The sequence below is a fragment of the Hirundo rustica genome, chromosome 8 (genome assembly GCF_015227805.2).
Source record: "Hirundo rustica isolate bHirRus1 chromosome 8, bHirRus1.pri.v3, whole genome shotgun sequence".
NCBI lineage: Eukaryota > Metazoa > Chordata > Aves > Passeriformes > Hirundinidae > Hirundo > Hirundo rustica.
In genome coordinates, this window is record NC_053457.1 from 35,686,292 (window position 1) to 35,709,910 (window position 23,619).

The 23,619-nt window shown below is 49.9% G+C and overlaps 1 protein-coding gene across 2 annotated transcripts in view; it reads left to right on the forward strand.

Annotated features, from left to right (window-relative positions):
• Positions 1-1,217: 1,217 nt before the first annotated feature.
• The window catches only part of INPP5A (inositol polyphosphate-5-phosphatase A), a 182,094-nt gene continuing 159,692 nt past the window's right edge, over positions 1,218-23,619 (forward strand). For both annotated transcript variants that reach the window (XM_040071218.1, XM_040071217.1), the window contains exon 1: positions 1,218-1,316. In XM_040071218.1, the coding sequence (XP_039927152.1) occupies positions 1,242-1,316 (75 nt within the window). In that variant the 5' untranslated portion in view covers positions 1,218-1,241. The remainder of the gene's footprint in view (positions 1,317-23,619) is intronic.

Below are 23,619 nucleotides of genomic sequence, written 5' to 3' on the forward strand. Positions count from 1 at the left end.
TGGAGAGGACTGACCCATCGGTTCAGCGTCACCCACGCTGCGCCCAGGTTCCCCAGCTCGGGCACGGGGCTCCCGCGCGTTGTGTCCCTTTCCAGAGCCGCCGTGAGACACGGACACCGCCACAGGGGATGTTTCAGGCGAAGCAGCAACGACTCATCTGTCATTTCTCAGGTTTCTTTGGCAAAGTTACCGGGCAGGTTCCTTCCGCAGCGGAGGTTGCGGCGAGGCGCGGATGATTCCGGGGCACCCACGGGCTCTGCCCGGACCCCCAGAGCCCAGCCCTCCGCGGGGTGTCGGCTCCGGGGGCGAGCGGCGGGACGCTTGTCCAGCATCGCCAACCGCCCGTCCTCCCCGTGCGACGGAGCCCTGTCGCGATCTCTCCCGGTGCCGGCACCGCTTCCCGCGAGCCCCGCTCGGGCGGTGGCACCGCCGGGGCCCGCGGCCGCCATCCCCACGGGGCGTCCCCGGGACGGACGCCGCTTACCCGGAGGGGCCGCCGGCCCTGGGGATCAGCTCCCCGCGGGAGGCAGCGCCCTCCTCGTCCCGGGCCCCGGCACCGGGCAGCCCCGCTCTGCGCAGGTGGGGCACCTCCGGCTCCGCCCGGTCCTGGGGGAGCGGCCCCGCGCCGAGCCGCGCCGCGCCCGCCGTGTCCCCCGGGCCGTGTCCCCCGTGTCCCCCCCGGGCCGTGTCCCCCCGGGCCGTGTCCCCCCTAGCCGTGTTCCCCGTGTCCCCCGGGCCGTGTCCCCCCCGGCCGTGCTCCCCGTGTCCCCGTGTCCCCGTGCCGTGGGACAGCGCCGCCGGGCGTGTGCGCGCTCCCGCCGCGGGTGGCGTTGCCCCTTTAAGAGCGGCGCGAGGCGGCGGTGACGTCGCGCGCGCACAGCGCTATCCCGGCGCGCCCGCCCGCCCGCACAGCCGGGAGCGGCGGCGGCAGCGCGGAGCGCCCGGACCCGCCCCGGCACCGGCCCCGCCGAGCCCCGCACCGCCCCGCCGGCACCGCCGCCCTGCCATGCGCCGCGGCCCGGCGCCAGCCTCCGCCGGCGGGAGCCGTCCCGGCAGCAGCGCGGCGGCGGGCGAGCGCTGAGCCGCGGCCCCGCGGGGCGCGGATGTTCGCGGGCCGCCCGCGCCGGGAGCTCTCGCTGCGCTGACGGGGCGGGCCCGGCGCCCCGCTCCCCGCAGCGCCCCGCGCCCGCCCCCGGGCTCCCCGCGGCGCCGCCGCTCCCGGCCGCGCTTCCGCCCGCGCCATGGCGGGGAAGGCGGCCGCGGCCGGCGCCGGGGTGCTCCTGGTCACCGCCAACGTCGGCTCCCTCTTCGACGACGTAAGTACCGCGGGCACCGGGGGGAGCGGGGCTTCGCCGGGCGCGGCGCCGCCCGCCCCGACCGCGGCCGCCGGCGGCGCCGGGGGCCCGGCCGCGTCCCGGCGCTTCCCGGCGGTGGGACGGCGCTGCCGGAGCGCGGGGCGGCGGCGCGGCCGGGGGCGCCGTGCCGCGTCCCGGTCCCTGTGGTGGTCGCCGTGTGACACTGGGGGGGCGACCGAGCCCCCGAAGCGCCCTGCCCGCCTCCGGGCGCTCCTCCCCGGCTACCGGGCACGGTGTGACACGAAAATGCAGCGTAATTTCTGTTCGGCGCAGTGCGAGGGCAAACCTCCGGAGCGTTTCTCATCGCTGTAAATAAGGCGAGAGCCGCAGCTGGCACAGACGAGCAGAGGGAGGAACGCTCGGTTCGGTGAATGAAGGCAGATGTTGGTGACCGTCGCCGGGCTCCCGCACCCCGGACGCTGCCCCCGAGAGCCGCTGAAGCCGGTAGCAAAGCCCCCCTGGGCCCGAGCAATGCAGACACGTCCCACGGCTCAGGGGGAGCGTTTCTAGGCGTTTGCTGGCTGTAAAGTAATACGCATTTGGCAAAGAATTGGGTCCAGGCTTGTGCTGTGTATTATTCTTGCTGTGCGTTAGGAGGGGCTTTGCTCTAAGCCCAATGCGCAGAACCCCAAAATGCAGTAACCCAAGGGTTTTTTGGTCTGGTCTTCAAAGTCCACTTTGCTTTTTCGTCACTTTAAAGGCTGTTCTGATATTCTCACTTAGATTTTAACAGCTGTAGTCAAAGGATGCAGTTCACCTTTTCTTCAAGTGAAGTAGACTTTTATTGTTATCACCACAGTTAGTTTTACACTTAAGTGTGCCGCTTCATGTTGAGTGAACACTGTGAAAATGTTCACTTCATTGTGACTGTCGTGGTCGTGGCCTTGGGCACACGCAGCATGCGGGTGTGGGTGATGCCGGTGTGCTCAGTGGGGTTCCAGCAGGTGGTTCCTGCCTTTTTCCTACTCCACGCCTGGAGCCAAGGGGGGACCCCTCTGTGTCCCCGAGCTTGCCATCCACACGGTTGCTGCGCTCTCGTGCCTCGGTGGGAGCAGGCCCTGGGGAGCAGTGTCGCTGCGGGAATCGCGGCTGTCAGACCCAGCCATTTCCTGGTGGCTCCCGGTCGCTATTCGCGGCTCCGGGCGTTCTGTAGCGCGCTCGCTGTACCGCAGGGAACACGCTTCAGTTCTAGCCAGCAGCTGCCTTGCTGTGAGAAATGGAGTGTTCTACAGCGACAAAACCGGGCTTGTTTGGATCGGTTCCACTGCAGGGTGGGAAATGGAAGGACTGCTCTCAACATCTGTGGTTGTGGTCCTGGTGTGTGGCTGTGGGAGTTACGTTAGTGCAGTTTGGATGCAGGAAAGGTGATATTAACTGGGTTTGGGGACTTGGCTCTCGAGCTGCGTGTGGGAGCTGTCTGAAGTGGCTGCTTCTGCTTGCTGGGCCTTTCCGTGCAGTTGAAGAATGGGTTTCTTTGCTGTGACCTGGAATGATTTCAGTCCTGAACAGGGACTTGCTTTGATGGACTGTGCCAGAGCTGGGCTGGAAAACCACTTCCCATTCCTTTAACTCATGTCTTTTATTTCTGATTTCAGTGGGTGATAGGTGTTTTAATTAAACGCCGCTCTCTCTGTCAGGTGTTGCCTGACCTGGAGGCAGGGTGGCAGCGTGTGCAGTCACAAGGCGGTGCAGGAGCACTGGCAGATGGGGGACCAGGGCCAGGTATCCCTCACTCGCACAGTGCTGCTGGCTCCTGTGCTGGGATCCCATCTGCTGTGGGCCAGGGCCCTCTGGGAAGCATTCCCGCCTGGAGCTCCGTGGAAGAGGCTGCTGTTGGCAGGCTGGGTGATGGGGGGCCCTGCAGGTGGGACTCCTGCCCCCTCCCAGCCAGCACACCCCATGATGGCCCTGTGCTGCCCCGTCTCCTCGTGTTCCCTGAGTGGTGCCGTGTGGCAGTGGCGTGGTTTGCACTTCAGGTGTGTTTTGTGTGAGCGTTGTTTGCTTGTGTGTGCAAATGCTCTTGACACCAGCATTTTATAGCTTAAAATACTTGTGGCAGGCAGGTTTGCCTGGGTGGGACAGTCTTGCTTAGATCAGTGGTGTTGCTGACCTGCCTGTACTTCTGTAAAGTGGGGAAATTTGCTTTTTTTTTTTTTGCTCTCTGGTTGCCAGAAGCGGGTTATGATAACACATGGGTTTGCTCCTGCCGGCCATCCCCATCCACTAATTACCCGTTGCAGTGGTGACCTGGGAGCTCATAAATAAACATGGCAAAGTGGAGAGGGACTGAGCTGGGTTAATTTCATTCCTCTAGTAGTTTTGCTGCTTCATTAAAAATGTTAGTGGAGTATTAGATCTTCAAATGTTCTTCCAAGTTACATAAACATGTGCATCTTATGAATCTGTATGATTTTTGGTACCTGTGTTTACTTAAGCATTTATGCTTTTCTTGCTATAGAATCATTTCCTGGTTTTATCACAGTATACACAGTAACAAAGGATGGAGTTCAGGCTACCCATGAGTCACTGTTTCTCTTTTCCCTCTCCTCTGATACCCCTGCCTTTGGCAGGGAAATTCAATTACATGATCTATAAGAGTCCCTTCCAACCTAAACCTGTGATCCCATCCTCTCCCTTTCTTTCCCTCCCTGATTCCTTGCTTCCTCTATCTGCATTGACAAAATTTCACGTGTATCTTGCAATGAGCTGAGTGCTGTGGTGGGCACAGAATCCATTTGCCTGACACTGTGCTGCTTTTGTTGTACAGGGGTTTAATTTATGTCCTGAGGTTTTTTTTTTTCCAGTCTGCTAGATCTCCTTCATTCTGCTTAGTTGCTTCTAAATGGCTTAGAGCTGCTTGTTTTTCCTGTGACAGACACCTGGGAGAGGGCTGTGAGCAGCGGGTGAGGGAGGCATTGTGGAGAAAGCTTCCTCACCACATGGCCAGCGCAGCACAGGAACTGTGGCTGCTTCTGCTGCAGGGGGCAGGTGGAGATCTTGACAATTCCTTCGCTGTGGCCGCCCCAGAAGCTTTGTTACCGTGTGCTGTGCGTTTGTCTGGGTGCAGGCCCAAACGTTGGAAAACCACCTTGGTGCTCACACCTGAAAATCTTGTCTTACTCCAGGTCACTTTCAGGTGACTGTGACCATCTCTGTTGGTTAAGTGTCTCCCTGTAGGTCTTCAGGGCAAGGATTTCCAAGAAGCCCAGCAGACTTAGCTGTACAGGTTCTGACATTTCTCTTCGGGTTGGGAAATAGTTCATTTGTTCCAGTTGTCTTTGAAACTGCAGCGTATAAGCCTAAATCAGGTCAGAGCTTCCAAAACCCTTCCATCTTCATGCACTGGATGTATGTTATTTTTAAATTCTCAGGACAGGTTTGGTCAGAATAGATGTGCAATGATGACAAGGTAGGTAAAAGTTAACCAGAACATGTGATTTTATTAGCTTAAAAGAGAAGGAGAGGAGAAGTGTGCCAGGGGATTGCTGTATGGTGCTGATACCCAGGATTGTGAATGACTAACAGCTTTACTGCCCTACCTGTGCCCCTGTTTTCTTTGACCCTGCAGAACACTGGCCTTCATGTGACGGTGCCATGGGAAGGCAGTAAGCTTTGACATTCCAAGGTGGCCTTCACCTATCCTCATTTGGGTCAACGTGTCCCTTTTTCATCCAGTACACAAAGAGGGCAGGGATGGAACTTCCTGTTTCAAGCCCTGTTCGTAGTATTATTATAAATAAACTTACTCTTCGGTTCTGAGTAGAACTTGAAGTATTCTCTACTTCTGTTAAGAGCTGAAGTCTGTCAATTGAGTTTGAAGTAGGAATAGTTCCCATAATAATTTTTCAAGACAGCATGCCCTTCTGATGGGTGATAATCACAGTGTAGTCTTTCTTTATCATGTCTGATCCTAATTTTCTGGTTCTGAGGCAGTGGGTGTAGGTTTGTTTTGGTATTGGACATCTGTGTATTTAGCTGGTATTTGCTGATAACTATAAAAGGTTTTTTGGCTTTCATTTTGTTTTTTTCTATTTTTCCCCCCCTCGTGAATAATTGTTTGAATTTTGTGGAATGTTTCCAGTGTGGTAGGCTGGGACATGTATTCGTTCGGCTTTGATTTCTAAAGTAGCACGTTGCAATTCAAGGCACCCTCTCTTCAAATCCCAGCTATGGGATTGAGACAAAGGTGATATTTGATTCGTTGTGACTTTTTAAAAGAAACTTGTTATTTCACTGCTGAGAAACACCCCGTCCTTAGGGTCCGGCAGTGTTGTTGTTCCCCAGAGTGGAAGATCAGACTGGCACAGCCTGTCCAGGTCAGGATGGTGTTTCTCTGGGCTGTGCCAGCGTGTGAGCTGTGGTGGCAGCCAGCAGGGAGGGACTGGGGAGCCTGGGCTCGTGTTCTGGCCAGGTGAGGGCAGGAGCAGGGGAGCTGAGGATGGGGAGAGGCTGGTGGGAGAAGGGTCCTGGCTCTGCTGCTGGGTCCATCCTCCGCGCTGTGATGCCCAGAGCTTGGTGGGGCTGAGCCCGGCACTGAGCGCTTTGGCTGGCTCACAAGGACCCCAGACTCGGGGGTCATTGTCTCGCTCTCTGCTGCTGCAAGATTGTGTGCTCACAGCTCAGACTTACAGACTCTGACTTTGGGGGCTATGTACATTTTGAGCAGTAACATAGAAGGCCAACAGAAGCGTATTTTTCAGTGTTCTCTATGGCGGGAACTGTAGAAATAAGTGATCTTTAGCTTCTCTTTATCTGACTCTGCACTTTGTGCTTTCTAGTTTCTGGCTGTTTTGGTGTCTGCTTTCTGGGTTTTTCTGTTTGTTTGGTGGAGTGTTTTTGTTTTGGTTTTTTTGTTTGTTTTTTTTGTTTGTTTGTTTGTTTGGTTTTGTTTGTTTGTTTTTTTTTTTTTGTGGGAGCGGCCCTGTTAATTTCTTAAATATTGTTGCTGCCTTCTATTTGTTTGGTTTTCTGTGGCAGACTCTCAAATGTTTTTCTGTCAGTTTCTGCCATATTCACATTTGCTTTATTTTAGGAAGCTTTCTCGTTTTACTCCATTCTAAACTCCTCGTGCAGGAGGTGGAACTTTGAGGTAGACCTGGCTGCGGGATAGCCCTGGCTTTGTGTGCCCTCTAGTATGATGCTGTGGGAGGGGATTTCGGTTTGAGAATCCTTCCCTGCTGCTGTTCTGCTCTGGGGGTGAGCTGAGGGCTGTGTGTGGGGCAGCTGCTGGGCTCGAGCCCCACGGTGGAGCTGCAGCAGCAGTGCCTGAGCTGGCCCGTGCTGCCCAGGTGCCTTCCCCAGGTGTCCCGGGACAAGGAGCGAGTGCTGGTACCTGTGTGGCGCCTGTACCAGCTGGGGTGGTGCCTCACAGAAACTCCTTCCGTTTGACGAACTCTGTTTGTCTTTGGCGGGTGATGTGCTCACAGCTGTGCAGCTCCACGGGGTCAGTGTCAACCCCCCACAGCCTGCTCGGACAGGAGCTGGATCCTTGTCCTGAGTGGCAGCTTCCAGGGAACGCAGCTCCCGGCATCCCTGGGGCGGGCTCGGGGCACTGTCAGTGCGTGCTGGGGTCACTGGGAACCAGTGCCCCACTCAGAGCATCCCCGGCTCCCTGCAGCGCTCCGGGGTGTGTGTCCTGCTCACCACCAGCCCCTGGGGTGTACTCAGGGTGACAGCTGCATATGAGCTGCAGAGCAAAGTCCTCTTCTAAGTACAAATGAGGAGCAAGACCCGAAGCATATGTGCAATAACGCAGTGACACATTATTGTGCATCCACGTACTTGTAAAAGCTAAAGCTCTAATTTGCTGAAGATGACTGGAGCAGTAACAGCACAGGCAGCACAGAGGGTGGAGGTTTCGTCCTAGATGGAGTTATGGGCTTTAAGAATCCACTTTTCTTTAGCAAAAATCCAGTGCTTTTTTTCTTTTTAGCAAATAGCTTTACAATTCCCTGAGCAAAAGAGTTTCCATTAAGAGCTAGTACAGAGTATAGCCTTCCTTAAGGAACATGCTCAGAGGTTTATTTTATAGACTGTCTTTTTTTTCCTTTTGATTAAGTGTTGTCGCTGACAACAAGAGCACGAGGAGGTAATAGTGGCAAAGTGTGTTATAATTACACCTTTTAAAGTGGTTTTCAAGCAGTAGAGTTGGTACTTCGCAGCTTGTTGGGCTTCACAAGTCACCAGTGTATCAGTATGAGGGTTTAAAAGGACTTAGTTCCTATTTTATTTCATATTCGAATATGAAATTATGCAATGTGGGAAGGATACCATAGGAAGAAAACTTTCTACGTAGGTCTAATAGTTTTTTAGCTTAGATAAGCGCTTGGCCATACTTTGAAGGTTTTGTTCTTGTTCCAAAGTTCTCATCATCAATTTTCCTACCACAAAATTTGACTTCAAAGATGCAGAATATCAGTCAAACCCTCAGATTTCATGATTTACATAAAAAGCCGATCTGGTTATTACCTACTATTTCTCTCTTTCCCCTTTTATTTATTTCATCATACTGTTTATATATTCTACCCCCGTGAATGTACTTCCTCTTTTCACCTCAGACACTTCCTTTCCCTTTCTGGTGCCATCTATTCACCTCCTTCGGAAGGCTCTTCACTTGCTCCTCACTTGTGATTTGAATGAGTCCCTTGAAGGAGTATTTGATTTGTAGCTTTACGGGTGCCTCGCACACCCTCAGGAGGGTGCCCTGAGCACGCTCTGCTCCCTGCTGAAGAGGAGATCCCGCCAGGTTAAACTCTGTCTCCTCTCCAGCGTGGGCATGCCGTGCCTCGGTGTCCCAGTGGGAAGAGGAGATCCAGTGACTGAACTACCTTGGCAGATAAAGTGGCTTTAAGGGTGGCTCTGGAAGGTGTCTCTCTTCCAGCACCCTGCAGAGGATCGGCCGCTTTGGCTACAGCTTTGCCTTGTTCTCTGCCCCTAAACTCTTACCTTAAATTGGAAGGAAAAAAAAAAGAAAAGATCAGGCAGACAGGTGTGGCTGCAAGCCAGTTGTATGCTTTCAGTAACTGGAAGCTCTCAAAATGGATCTGTGTTAGTGTGGGTTGATACTTTATTCAGTACTCTCTAACCATCTTTCACTCTCTTTGTGGAGAACAGAAGGTGGTCAGGGGAAAACAGGACCTTCTGACTTCAGTGGCTGAAGAATGGCCCATCAGAGTCCTTTAGCATCCTTTTGGCATCTTTATTACTGAAGTGGCCTCTTCCCCTGCTGAAATTTCCATGGAAATATGTTATTTTTCATATTGTGGAGAAGGTTACATTAAGTACAATAATCATCATTCTGGGGAAGAGCAAGCATTAAAAGTAAAATGTTACTTTGGCTTCTTTTCTTCCAATAGTGTATAGTAATCATTCAACACTATTGGCACTACTGTCAGTATTTGTACATCATTTAAAAATTTAAATATTTTATTTAATCACTTTAATTTCTAACACTTTTCCTGTTACTGGCAAAACTTGAAGTTAATGCATGCATTGAAGCAAACAAAAGTGTTCATTGTTCTTATATGATATTTGAAGTCAGATGTAATTGATGGTTTTCATTAATGTCTTCAAGTTGTTAAGCACTCATCTTCATGAGTCAGTCATCTGTAACAAATGATATCCTTGAAAGCGGAGCATTAAAGCTCAGGAAAGCAATTAACCTGTGGTGTTGTCACAGGTTTTGGTCTCTCGTGGTACCCTAGGGTCGGTTCCAGCAGCTCTTGGGGGTGTGACTGTCACTGACACCTGGGTGTTTATTGCCCTGCAGCGCAGCTGGGACCTCTGGGCTGTGATTCATGGGACCAGTGGCTCAGGGATGTGGTTACAAGTGCCAAGGTGCAGCATGGAGAGCTTTCCTTTCACTTGTGGGTTGTGACTGGAAGGATTTTCCCTTCAGGTTTTGGTTTGTCCACAATAAAGCAGCTTCTGATCTTTTCTTGTGCTGTTTCCCAAGTTGAAGAGAACTCTCCCACCTATATTTCTTGCCAAATCCTGCTGACCCTATCTCTTGTCTCTTCTTTTCCAAGGTTCCACCTTGGTTTCTTTCTGATACAGCTCACAGCCAGGAGCTCTAGTCAGGAGCGGCTTTAATGTCACACGGAATTGCGGCAGAGCCAGAAAGAGGGCGATGGGTGATATGCAGTGTGCAGGGCTGCCTGCCCTGGGCAGAGGCCAGCCAGGGGTTCTGCTCAGCCAGAGCTTTTGGATAACGTGTGGGTGAAGCAGAAGAAATCCCGACTTCTCACACACAGGCTTTTTTTCTAGGACAAACGTGATTTTGTGTTGACCTGCTTCCTGCGTCCATGCTGGAGGCTGCAGTCAGCTGCAGGTGGGTCAGGGCTCACCTGCTCCTTGCAGATCACTGACAGCTCCAGAAGCACTGGGAGCACAGCATTTGCTCACATCCTGCTTGTGCTCTTTGAAACCTAGAAGGAAAAAATGTTGATTTGGGCTGGTTTGCATCTGGAAGCCATGCACTGTTCCTCTTAGACAAGCCCAGGGACAGTGTACTGAATGGTGCTGGAATGAGGTGGTTTGGAGGTTTTCCCTTGCAATACAAAATATGTCGTGTTAAATTAGGCTCAAATCTGGAGCCCACGGTGTTGGACTGCAGCACTTGCGGCTGCAGGTCACCATATGGGAGAGCAGAAGCCACCACAGTTCAGACAGGGTGTTTGCCTGTGCTGTGCAGCGACTGCCCAGGACTGTCCGACCCTCAAAACAGCCTGGGAAAAAGAATAACTGCCTTCAGGGCAAAAGGTGTGTTCCAGGAGGAGTGGTGGTTAGTGTTGGGAATGCTGAGCTGGGCTCTGGAAATCGGGGCTCAGTTTGCTTTCAGCCACGAGCAATCCTGCGTGACACAAAGCGAGATCCCCCAGGCAGCTGCGCCTCCGACAGCGCTCCGTGCTTGGCACGGGCTGCGGGCACGGCTCTCCTGCCGAGAGCGTTTTGGAGGATGCTCTGGAGGTTCTGAAGCTGAAGGTAGTGCAGTGAGGCTCTGCAGGTGGAGCAGGTGTGCACACGGAGAGCTGTTGGGGGAGCTGGATCCCGTGGGCCATGGCAATGGCCTGTTCCTTCAGCTCTAGCTCAAGAAGGGCAGAGGAGCACGTCATGCAGACTGCAGCACAGCCTGCACGGGCACACACCTCCCTGGGGTACTGGAGAAGCTCCTGGAGAAACAAAGGCTCAGATAATCTGAGCTCTGAGAGCCTTCTGCTTAACGAGAGGTGCTTGGTTTACACAAACTCAAAGCAAAACCAGCTCCCTTTAGTTATGGGAGTGAGTACAAGCAGGGAAAGGGGCTCCGTGTGGGTCTGTGCTTTGGTGAGGCTCGCAGACACTGTTTACAGGATGTGGATAACGTCACCTTCTCTAGAACGTTCAGCCCTCGGTACGAGGCCGTGCTCGTGCGGCACAGGAGCGGCCGATGGCGGGCTCTGGGTACCATGGGAACACGCAGGATCCAAAACCTGTTTGTTGTACCTCGCCTGGCGTAGAGCTGCCTCTACATGTTCACTCCTCGCTTTCCATTTTCCACTCTGTTCATGAAAAGAAGTTTTTAATTGTCCTGGAATGCATGAGTGTGTTGGCAAGGCACTGCATGTTAATGGCTGGGCTCTTTGGAGCACCTCTGTGCCGGGCTGGTGGCACTGTTGGCACTGCAGTGGGCGAACATGAGAGTCACACAGGCTTTGGGAGCGGGACCTAATTCTGAATTCTTTCGTTAAAGCTTTTAAAGTGATGTGGTGGGAGCTTGTTTCGAAATGTTTGTTTTCCTGGTGTGGCAAACTCTCTAAGTTTAGAGACTTTAACAATCCTTTTGGAAAAGCAAAGCCAGTTTTCCTGTAGGAACAGCTGAGAACTGTACGCTGAACTCTGTGTGCTAAGTGAATATGGAAAGAAATGGCACAAAAATCACTTGAGGAAAGTTGGTACTTGTGAAGTACCATCAGCCAGCACTGGCTGTGTTTTATTTACTTCAGATTTTTATTTAAGGACAGAATTTGTGCTTTTCTCAGACTCTCTGGGCAGTGAAGACCTTTCTGTGCACTCTTGAGCAGACAGCTGTCATTGGGTCCAGTGCTGCAGCAGATTTACACAAAGAAGGTTCCCTTTGACAAAAGCATTGGCTGTTTGTGTCCCTGACCTGACCATTCAAAATGTTTTTAAAAACACTCTTTTCAGAGTGAAAGTTTTGATCTAGAATTCCTATTCTGCTTTTTACTGGAGGAAGAAATTGAAAAACTGGGTATTTTTTATATTTATTTTTAACTTCAAATGCTGCCAGGCACATGAAGTCAAGAACTGGGTGGGACAGTATGATAGGACCAACCCACGCACTTCAGAGAACTGGATGTAACCCAAAAATCTTCTGCTAAAACAAGTTTATTTTCATGAACTGGCAGTGTTGTTTTTCTGGGCTGGGAGGACAGGCCTGATCCTGGCTCCACCGCTCAGCAGGCTCTGAAGCCAGCTCTCATTTGTCTTGTGGGACATCCTTTTAGCAAAAAGGAAACAAACCCTTTTCAGCTGTTCTTACTAGATATTAAAGTATTTGTTCTTTATGACCATTGCGCACCTTTTACTTAATTCAGAAAAGAAAGATCTGTAGTTCCTTTCACACTTTTTTTTTTCTCTGAAGTTATATGAATGTTGTGTGGATCTGCTTGTTCTTGTAGGCAGCTGCTATCATTGTAGTGTCACTGAAGTGTGTGAACAGAAGGCTGTCTCCCAGGGTGGATGAAGACAGAATGGTATCAGCCAGGCAAAGGGAGACATCCTTGATAAGTAGGTGAACTTCAGTGCAAGACTTGCTTGTTTCTTAAAAATAATGAACCTCTGTGAACATTCAGTGTTGTATAATGAAAGTGTGTGTTAAACAGATAAGGGTAGAAGCTGCTGCATTCAGAGCCGGGCAAGAAAGGTCCATAAGGAAATGCCAGAGTTGTGGTAGCCCCATCATTGGAGGCACCTGGACGAGCACCTGACTCTTGGGAGACTTTGCCCGAGTCCAGAACTCCACCGCGTTCTGTGACTCTGTAGCCAGACATTATACGTTTTTTCCTTGGTTTTATCTTTCTTGCTGTTGCCATTATTTTCCAGCACTTGCCAGGGATGGCAGCATACCTCTCTGTTCAGCATTGTGTGGCAAATCCCCATTCCCTTTTTATCTGCATTTCTGTTATGGATGTAGATCACTTCCAGAAGCTTTGCAAAGTGACTGGTGCAGGAACTGGAACGGGTGCGTGCTTTCCTAAAAATTGGAGGAAAACCGTGCGTGTTGTCTGTCAGCTTGTAAAGTCTCGAAATATTGTGAAAGCTTCCTCGTGCCCCTCAGTGTGTGGGAACTGGAATCTCCAAGTCAGGCTTGCAGCTCTGATGGGTTTTGTTTGTTTGCTTTTCTGTTGACATTTCAGTAGCAAATAAATAAGCCGTTCCCAGTTACTTCAGGAGTGGGAAAGAGCCAGAAGACCATTCCAAGTGCCTGGGACAGTAAGGGCAGTGAATGCGCAGGGTTTACTGGCAGCTGATGTGGTATTTACCCCAAAATGAAGCTGCAGCAGAGGCATGTGCTGGGAAGCGATTCAAAAGCAGAGAAACTGCTACGCTTTGTGCTTCTTTTCGATCTACTCCTGCGTTTGCAGTATTGCTGGGTTTTGCCTCAAGCACGGTCGCTCCAAACAACTGTGCTGAGAACCGGGAAAAGCCGTCATGGCACAGCAAGTAAAAAGAAACCGCTCCTCTCGATTTACGTTTTTGTTCAATCCCCGTGTCACGTAGAGCACAGGCTGCCGGTTCCCCTGGCGCAGCCGGAGCTCCCGGCAGCGCTGTGAAGCTCTCTGGGGCCGGGCCGCTGCGGTGGCGATGCCGCGGGGCCGGACCCTTCCTGTGCCGGCGATGCCAGACCCGGGCGAGTGACTCCCGCGGGCTGAGCGCTGCTGCCTGAGCTGCAGCTGTGGCCCGGGGATGGCTCTCTCCAGGGCTGGGCTGAGCTGAGCTGCTGCTCCGGGGACGGGGAGCGGGGCTGGGGCGCTCCGGGGATGGGCACCGTGCAGCTCCGGGGATAGGGAGCGGGGTACCAGGCAGCTCCGGGGATGGGCAGCTCCGGGGCTGGCTCTCTCCAGGGCTGTGCTGAGCTGAGCTGCCGCTCCGGGGACGGGGAGCGGGGCTGGGCCGCTCTGGGGATGGGCACCGGGCAGCTCCGGGGGCAGGGAGCGGGGCTGGGGCGCTCCTGGGATGGGCACCGGGCAGCTCCGGGGATGGGACACTCCTGGGATGAGGTGGTTTTCTGGGGAGCGAGTGGCCCCGGCCGAGTAGGGGACAGCGCAAGTAACTGGGCAGGTCTCAGCGTGCTCTGGGTGGGTCACGGAAGAAGGCAGGGCTGGTGGGGTGACTTGAGGCCGTGGTTATCGGTGCTGTTGTCTCCCCGTCTCCCCATTCCCTCTCTGCAAACAGCTTTGCAGCTGTGGATTCGTTCTTGGAGGAGTCTCTCATCTGCTGCTCGAGGTAGTGGGCATGGGTTTATCCTGAAAACCTGTGCAGGGTCGTATCTTAGAAATTGAGGGACCCCTCTGTGCCACACACCAGAAATGTACAGGAGCTGCTCAGATGTGAATAGTTTGCGACTTTTAGGTTCACCTCTGCAGTGGGATCCAGAAATGGGAACAAGGACTGGAGCATAAGAGGATGGACAGGGTTCTTATCCAGAATCACAGCCATCTCCCTGGCATATCACACAAATACTGAAATATTAATGTATATCCTGGACAAGAGACAGTTGTTTAAAAAAAATGCCGAACAAATAAAACCCAACCAAGAAAAACAAACCAAGCAAATCCCCAAACTCCCAAATCCTCAGACAGTTAAAAGTCAATGTTATGTAGCCTCATACTTGGCAAGAACATTGTTACTGTTTTCTCTTCCAAATACAAGAATAAGCCAATGGTGAATCTCAGCCTTAGTGAAATGCTGGAAATGCTTGGGTCATCTTACTGTGTTCCTTAGAGCTCCTCAGAGCTTTCGTTGAGAACTGGAGATGTTAGACAGTGCTTTTACTGTGTTTGCATGAAATGTGCACGTGCTGAGCTTCCGTGTGTCACACCGTCCTAGAGGGAGATACTTCCAGCTGCTCAGCTTTTTCGGAAGGTTCAACAGTAGTTCAGTTAATTGAAAAATGTGAGGTGTTTTCCTGAGATCTTGGCAGGACTGAAATTCTTACTTTGCCTTCACAGCACTTCTTCTAAAACCTCTTAATTAAATCCATGAACCTAAAAGCTTTAAGAAAATGAAAGGTCTCGTTAAATGGCCATATAAAAAAGTCAGGAAACGTACAAAGCTGTTTGTTAAAGTAGAAATTCCCAATGTTTCTGAAATGTGACATTCACAAAGACAGCTTATTAGACTGTTCCATGTGTTCTGTTTTTCATGCTTTTTCTTGCTTGAAATGAACATTCTTCCTTTGGTATATATCTTATGGTAGAGAATAGGAGCTGTATGGTGTCAGTGCTTGTAGAGAGGTGCTCACAGCCTTCCTAGGCTATTTGCCTGATGTTTCAGGGCAGTGCATCCCTTTCTCTTGTGTGCCCAACCTGAGGCATATCACTGGGAGGATAATCTGGGTGATTATGCGAGTGTTTCTTCTGCAGAGCATAAGCAAAGCATAATGTGAAAATACAATAGGTGGGTTTGCCAAAAGCCCATCTGGAATTGGGGCATTTACTTCATTTGACTTTTCTGTGTGTCTCTAAGCACTAGCTGTGACTTGCCCTGGGAGACAGATGGGTACTTTTTCCAAATAAATCAGTAATCCTGAATTCAAATGGCATTCTTTAATGCATTTTGGAAGTAGATCTCTGAGAAGAGAGAGTAGAAGCTGCATTCTTCACAAAGCACTCAGTTCTGTGTCTCGGGGAAGATGCTGGTTTGAGTACTGTGTTTGCAGTTCTGAGACCTTTGGATCAAAGCCCTGCTCACAGCTGTTTACCCTGGAGTTCATGGCATTTTTGTGGCACACTGGCCCTTCTTGGGAAGGTGCTGGCCTGCTTGGCTCGCTCCAAAGGCGGGGGGAGCTGGCTGGCTGGCTGCTCCCTTGTGCTGCTGGCTTTGCCCCACTTCTTGTGAGTCTGTCACATTTTCCCTCTGACCCCTGAACCAAGGGATCTACAGGTAAACAGCCTTTACAATAAAGTAAGCTTATAGTAAGTCCTAAACAGCTGTAAGGGCTGCTTGCCTGTAGCTTGAGGTGACTGAGAGCTATTGAAACAGTCTGGACTGACTGCTACAGACCTGTCAGTTCAGAGGACAGAGTTGCAGGGTATTTTTGGTTCTGGTTCTGTTGTGGTCAGTGGGGTGTGCTGCAAAGGCCTGAGGTGTGTAGAAACAGCCCTGACCCCAGCACTGCTCTCTCCCTCAGCGCCTGGCCTTTGTCCATCGGTGCCTTTTGCCACAGCACTGTGCCTGTGCCTTCAGGTGTGCTCCAGCTGGATTTATCTCTAGAGTTTAGAAATGCAGTTAGTTGGTTGTGTGATGGAGTTTTCTGTTTCTTTGTTCTCTGGTGGTTGTTTTTGTTTGTTTTTTGTGGTGGTGCTGTTTTTTATTGTTTTGTTTTGGGGGTTTTGGTTGTGTGATTTTTTTTTTTTTTTTTTTAATATATTGAAAGGGACTGACTTTTTACAATGAGCTTGAAGAGAATGTGATTTGAACAGGTCACAATAAATACTGCCCCAGTGAACTGTGCTTTAAGTGGGTTATTAGAGAGGCGGTAAATCTCCCTGGTCCTTTTAATCCTCTTCTGGGTTTGGAAGGGAAGGCTCCATGGTGGTGAGTTTTCTTGGAGCAGTGTTCTCCCTTCTGTCTGTCTTGTACTTTTCTCCTCCTTTTATCATTGCCTCTGCCTCAAAGATGGGTAAAATGGAAGTTCTCATGTCCAAAGCCATGTTGCATAAATGTTTCTGTAGAATATTGCAAGATGTACTGGCTGTTTACGGATCTCAGACAGGAGCAACAACTAAACCGAGCTCAGGTAGTATTTGTGGTTAATTAATGTTATGGTAATGTTATGCCTGGAGAGCCCCAAGTACAACTGGCAGTATAAATGCATTGTAAATGATAGTGTGCACTGAGGAGACAAGGTCTCAATATGGGAAAACAAACTGCTTGTAAAACTTCCATAAAATTCAGTGCCTGGTACAGAACCTGGAGTACAGCAAGTGTCTTACCTTGTGGGAAAAACACAAAGCAAATGCCAAAGGAGGTGGCATTACAGAGGTTACTGGAATGTCTGGGGTGCCTGACAAGCGGTGCCCGCAGTGTGAGCAGAGCTGTGGGTTGGGTTTAGAGAGCCTGCTCTACAGCTTTGCTGCTCTCTCATAACAGGCTGGGCTTTGCACCTTTTGCAAAATAAATATCGTAAGCAGGAATAGAGATGAGATTACTTCAGAGAATGCCGCACCATCAGCGAAGTGGCCGTGCCCCGCATGTTGTTTGTTGGGCACATGAAGTGATTAGTTAATTAATTAGTTCCCCCTTTAGTTCCCGTGCTGTTGGGTGCACGTCACCTGCCCTAACTCAGGCAGGAGGGGCTGCTCGGTGCTGAGCAGGGTCTGAAGAGGAGGTCAGCACACAGCTGGGTTTGCTGTGGAAGTGGAGGATGGCAAGAAGCAGTTCTGGAAAAGCCTGTGTTCCTCGTGGGGCTCTGCAAGGGGCTGTGTGTGATGGGGCTTTTGGCCCAGCAGGTGTGCTGGTAAAATTGAGGGGTGCAGTCCTCTGAAGTGTCCTCTCTCCAGACTGCCTGACGTTTGCTCCTCTGATAAATTACAAACCGAGGCAGGGAGCAAAACTGTCGTGCTTTCATTGAGCAGTGCTTCAGACTTTCGCTGGAATTTATCGCTGCATCTTGTTTACTTCTTTGAGAGCTCTTTGCAAACACAGCAGCATCCAATTTGGCCTTAAAAAAAAAAAAGAGGCAGTGTGCAATTTCTGGTCTACCTCATTTTGTTTAATTGAATACTTTTTGAAATGTGTCTGCCATCCTTGCTTGGCAAGGCCCCCTGAAATCTCTAGCCACAAGAAGCTCTGCTTGCCATCCGTGAACTGGATTTTCTTTTAGTTTTCTTTCTCAGGTTGCTGCTGGTTTTTTTTGAGCTGGGCACAGACGGTGCCAGCAGTGAGGTTTGTGAGAGCAGCCGCTGTTGGGTGAAGCTGCTGGCAGCCCCTGTGGGTGGCTGTGCCTGTGAGCAGGGCGCGAGCCCAGGGCTCTGCTGTCCTGTGGTGACGATGGCCACGCTCCGTCACGGAGCGCAGGCGATAACAGGGAAACGAAAACGTGTCACCTCCTGGATTTTTACCAAGTAAATGCTAAGTTCAACAATGTTTAGGTGTAGCATGTCTAGAATAGACCTTTTTTTTAATTTGTCAAGCAGAACGTGTTATTTTCAAGATAAGCCAAGTTTAATATTAATACTCTGCTGGTTTTTAAACCTGACAAATAGCTAAAGGTAAAACCCCAAGCACAATTGCTGTGTTCTCCCTTTAGAATGATTTTTCTTAGTTGGCATGTTGCAGCAATGTGTATCTCTTGTACTGATGTCAGTCCTTCCTACCTGTCAGGGAGGTGAACTGTCACATCTTTGTATTTAGTGAGCAAAAAGGTTAAAGTGCACTTCTCTTCTCAATTCATGGATTTTCATCATGTTTTGTACCTGGCCTTCAGTGTTTTAAAGCTGCTGAACGTCACAGTTGTACAGGCGGCTGTATCCCAAGGCTGGCACAGAGGCGGGTGATGTTGGTTTTCCCATGTTTCTGGTGGGATTCCCAGCAGTGGGTGGAAGGAGCATTTTTTGTGCATTTTTCAGCATTGTGCTGAAGCACTGGGGCACAGCCCTGCCGGTGCTCGTGTGATGCTGGCACTTGTGTACCAGGGGCTCTGTTTGAGGGCTCTGGGCTCAGCTTAGGGTGTCTCCAGATGTGGGGCCAGGTACTTACCTGACGGATTCCTGAGAGCATCATAACTTGGTACTTTGAGTGCTAGACGTGAACTTGTAGCGACAGTCTCAATGAAAATGATGTGAAATTATTTATCCAAGCTTTGACCTTGACATGGCTGCTTCTATTTCTTGCATAAATTAATGAGCTTTCATTAAATATTGTGCAGAAACTGTGATTGTGTACAAGGGAAGACGGGAATGGAAAGATGACAGGACTAGTATCTGTTCTTACTGGTTTATCAGCTCTATGTTTTGGGGATTTTTTTTTTTAACTTGGCTGATTAGCATGATGCTGTTACATCCAATTTTTTTTTTTATGGGAGATTTCATAAGGTTTATCTATATAGGTAACTTCAGTGGCCCCTCATGCCTCTTGGTGTGAAGAAAACAAATCCACAGATACAAGCAGTGAAGCCAAAATAGCTGTATGCAAAGTGAAACAGCTGAGGATTGGGTCGGAGGATAAGGGGTGTATTATTCAGGAAGGAATTAGAAAGCATTGGAGAGAAGCTATGTGTGAATTCTCTCACCCTTCTGTATAAGGATAAATATTTGCAGATATAGGAAAACATCACCTTTGTAGGTTATTACATTAGATGGATTGATGTTTTAAACAAAGTAAAGGTCTTGATGAAATTTAGTGTCAGTTTCCATATGGAAACTATGTCAAATATAAACAAAGCAGACAGGCAGAGTATTAATAACTGTGCTTAGCAAATCTTTTAAGGTTTTGATGAGACCTTTTTGTGTTAGGGATTAATATGGGTTTTTTTTTCAGATACTCACTGAAGTGACTTTTTCTTCTCAAATTGTAGTAATTACTGGAAAAGTGATTGTGTGAAAGTGATCTTGCTGCATCACTGGCTGTAAATGACTGGCCATATGTGTTTCAAACTCTGCCATTCCATTCCCACGCTCCTTGGGAGCCTCTCTCATGATGTTCTGTGTTACAGTGCAAATAGTGTGGATTTCCAGCTGATCCCCAAGCACGAACACTGTGAGTACAGTTAACAGCTGCCTGAAAATGTTACTGATTTTAAATTTTTTTTCTGAAACATCTCCTTGGACACCTTTCTGAAAATTGATAAACCAAGTTTTACACTCTAGTGCAATATTTTTATTGTGTTTTGTTTGCCCTCATCAAGAACTGTGTACAGATGTATATAGCCAGGGCATTGTATCTTCAGGTTAAGGCTGTAATGATAAAACATACTCGTGACTCTTAGGTAAAACAGAGATGGAAAGACTAACCAGAAGGCTGGGGTTTGAGTGACAGAGTGCAGCGTTTACTAACTCTTACAGTGGAGCTTTTTTCCCATGGACTTTTGTAATGTAATTCAAGTGTTTTCAGTGCAGGGAGATAGCTAGCAGTGTGAAAACTGCCATTTTGGGGTTTTTCTCATCTTCCACAAAGGTGCTTTTGTGCCAAAGGTCTGAAGTTCTGATAAATCCTTCTCTTTGGAAAGTGGTTTTAGCAGCAGCTGTCCGTGGGACATGCAGCATCTTCAGAGATGAATTCTGCAGTGACATTATTCAAAGCCAAAGCTCCAGGTGAGGACTTTGTGGCCAGGTGCGGTGGTGTTTGTTCGGGGTGCACTTTTGCGATAGAGTTTTGTTGGGCATGAAACAACCTCCTTCATTCAAAGTTTGTCTTCATCCAGTCAATTTGGACATGACTCAATTCCTGCTTTTTTGCTCTTCCAGCCTTCCTCTGGCTCCTCCCTTCTGTCTGTATTTTCAAACACAGGTTAGGGCTGTGCTCTGCAAGTAGATCCTTTTATTTTCCCTTGGCGTCCATCCCATCCAATGCACAACAACCAAGATGGCACAAACAGAATGGGTCCAGCTGTCTGGAACTTAATCTCATCCTTAAGATGCAGATTTCCATGGCAGTGAAGGAGGAGATGGAATCAGAGCTCTTACTAAGGCTCTGAGGAGGGCATTGGGCAGGTAACTGTTGTTCCTTTCGAGCTCTGGGAGGGCTCCCACTGAGAAGCTTTCTCCATGCTGATGAAGGGAAGAGCAGATTCGACTTGTCCTACGAGGTGTTCCCAATGTGCTTGTCTCTCAGATCCCTGGCCAGCATGTTTTATTCACGCGTTTTGGGGTTAAGCTCGATTTCAGGTGTGCCAGCAGACAGGCTTTGCAAAGCTCTTCAGTGTTCCTTCCCTTGATTTGCAGCAAAACCCGTGGGTTACTTTGTGCTGTCATTTTCATTCTTCTCTCACCTAATTAACTCCCAGGCATTGCAGGGGCCCTTGGCAGTAACGATGCTGCCAGCTCTCCTGGCATGTGCTTTCTCTCAACAATCTAATCTGCTGAGAATAGAAATATTTAAATTAAAAGTTCTACAGCCAGTGTATGGGAATGTAGGTGAAATTTATCAGAGGCCAGCTGTGGTGTTGTGGTTCCTTTTGAACACTGAAAGCTATTGCAGAATGTTTGTATGTACTGACAGGAATGAGAAATGGGGCAGGGAGGAGAAAAAGCGACACAGAGAGAGACTGCCTGATTTAAATTATACAAGAATGAGAACCTCACAGAAACAGAGCTGCTGGATTTTTAGAACCTACAGAAAACTCCTGTCAGCTGGTATGGTGTGATAGTAATTTGAAGATTTCCATTAAGTATGGATTTAAGGACTGGTTCTGGCTGCTGAGTTTAGGACAACCTTGGCTCTCTACCTGTTGGGACTGGTGGCACTGTTCCAGTGGGCAGTGTGGGAGAAATGAGGACGAGTAGAAAAGATAAGTACAAGGAAAGAAATGATACTTGCAGGTGTGCCCCTGTGAGGGTGTGAACTGTTCTGTGCACAGATCACAGATCTCAGGGGGCAGACCAGCAGGGGCGACCCTGCTTTAGTGTCAGACTGGCTTGTACCTTGTATTCAGTGTTTGTAGGGTCACAGGATGGATTGGGGTGGAAGTGACCTCAAAGCTCATCTTGTGCCACCCCCTGCCATGACAGGGACACCTCCCACTGTCCCAGGCTGCTCCAGCCTGGCCTTGGGCACTGCCAGGGCTGCAGGGGCAGCCACAGCTGCTCTGGGCTCCCTGTGCCAGGGACTGCCCACCCTCCCAGGGAACAATTCCTGCCAAATCTCCCACCCAGCCCTGCCCTCTGGCAGTGGGAGCCGTTCCCTGTGCCCTGTCATTCCAGGGCCTTGTCCCTCTCCAGCTCCCTTGGAGCCCCTTTAGGCTCTGGAAGGGGCTTTAAACTCTCCCTGGAGCTTCTCTTCTCCAGGCAGCCCCAGCTCTCCCAGCCTGGCTCCAGAGCAGAGCTCTCCAGCCCTGGGAGCAGCAGAGAAGCCTCCTCTGGACTTGCTCCAATGTTTGGCAACACTGACCTTTCAAAAGCAAGGGGAAAACTCCTACTTTTTTTCCTGTCCATGGAGTATCTCATGTATCTGGACTTCTCAGGAATTCATAATGTGATTGATTACATATTTTCTTCCTTTTTTTCCCTTTGGATGAAGAAATGTACAGTACGCTTTTTATTAATTATTAATTGAATTAATTGCCACTCCTGTTACTGATGTACATCCTTAAAACTGGACTGATTAAAAGTCTTTTGAAATCAATGTGTTTATTAAAACCATGTCCAGTAAATAGAGATAATATTCTTTCTTGTGTAAAATTCAGGGCTTGGATGGAGGGTGTCTCTGACCAGCTGTGTGAGGACACGCAGAGGGATCTGACCTGGGATATCCAGCACTCAGCTGCTGAGAGCTGTGGATTTGAGGAGGGTGGTTTGACTTAGTATTAATTTGCTTTTTATACTAAGGACGTTCTTGGGAAATTTGATGCTTTCTTATTTCAAAAGCCTGTTGCATGGTCTTTTAATAACTCTTATGGATGGTTGAAATATTAAGCTTTCTGCAAGGCTCTGCAGAGAATGTATTAATCTGGGATCATTTTTTGCTAAGTCTTCTACGCAGGGATTTTTTTTTTTCTTTTTGTCAGGATATCTTCTTTTGTACTTGTCCTCATTTTTACACTGTACCGTCCTTTCTCTTAGCATTTTCCGGCTGTTCACATATCAGTAGAGCAATAGAGCTGTAGTTTTCTATCCCTTGTACTAAAATAGGACAAATTTTTCAGAAACGTACCAGTGACATTTTCTTCTTGGACTTTGAAAGGTTCAAAGCAGGCTCAGCTTTGCATCAGGAGGAGCACCATGGCTCGCTGGATTTGTTGGCACTGTCAGGAGGGCTGTGTGCCTGCAGTGTTCCTGGCTTTGAAGAATTACAGTGTTTGACAGTAAAATAGAAAATGGAATGAGTTCTTAATAGTTGTCCTGTCCATCAGGATTAAACATTCAAGGGCAAGATCATGTGTGAATGAATAGGTACTCAAATGATGCTTTCTGGAATACTTTGGAACGTAAGGCAGTGGTTCCTGTGGATGTTTGCTGTAAAAAGAGGCAGTCTCCTCCCTTCTCTGTCAGGCAGCCAGGCTGATGGTCGTGGGTGACGGTCACCAGCCCCTGCTTGAGCAGCCGTGGCAGCAGCGTTGGCCGTGGAGGCGTGAGCCTGGCTGCAGGAGGTTCTCTGGGAGCTCCATCCCGTCGCGGTGATGTGGCGTGGTCTCTGGGGATTGCGTGGTGCTATCTCTGGGGTAACCACAGCTCCACCGCACATGGAAAAGGGATTTTTAGAATGAAAATTATTTTTAGCTTCCCCGACTGAGCTGCAGCAGCTGTGAAGGTGGAGGGGCCAAACCAGCACTGGCAGAGTCTTTTCAGGATTTACCTACTCCTGATTTGAGCACGCTGGATCGCAGCCTTGCCAGTGCTCTGCGTGTACTGGGTCCTGATACTGCAGTGGCTCTGCCTGCGGCCAGTCGTGCAGGACATCGGGCTTTGTGCTGGCTTCAGCTGTGCTAGAGCTCAGGTTTGTGTATAGCAGGATCAAACTGTTTGGACATGAGCTGCCTGCTGCGTGTTGACATCGGAAGGTTGGTTCTCTGCTGTTAATAAGGCTGAGGAAAAGACTTTTTAACCTTAACCTCAGACTTTAAGTAGTAATGAACTCCAGATCTGTCTCTGTTACATCTTCCTCTGGGTCTTGTACAAAAGGTGAGTGAGGGAGATGCTGCTACACGTACCAGGGAACAAGTCAATCACCCCCGACAGGGTGTACAAGAGCGCCCAGCACCAGAGGCTGGGACAGGGCTGAGGGCAGGAGGGGAGGGAATGGCCTCCTCCAGGAGGTGCCCGGGCTCACCTGGCAGCACCTGCACTTGGCTCGGCAGCCACACGGAGGCTGTGCTTGCCGCAGT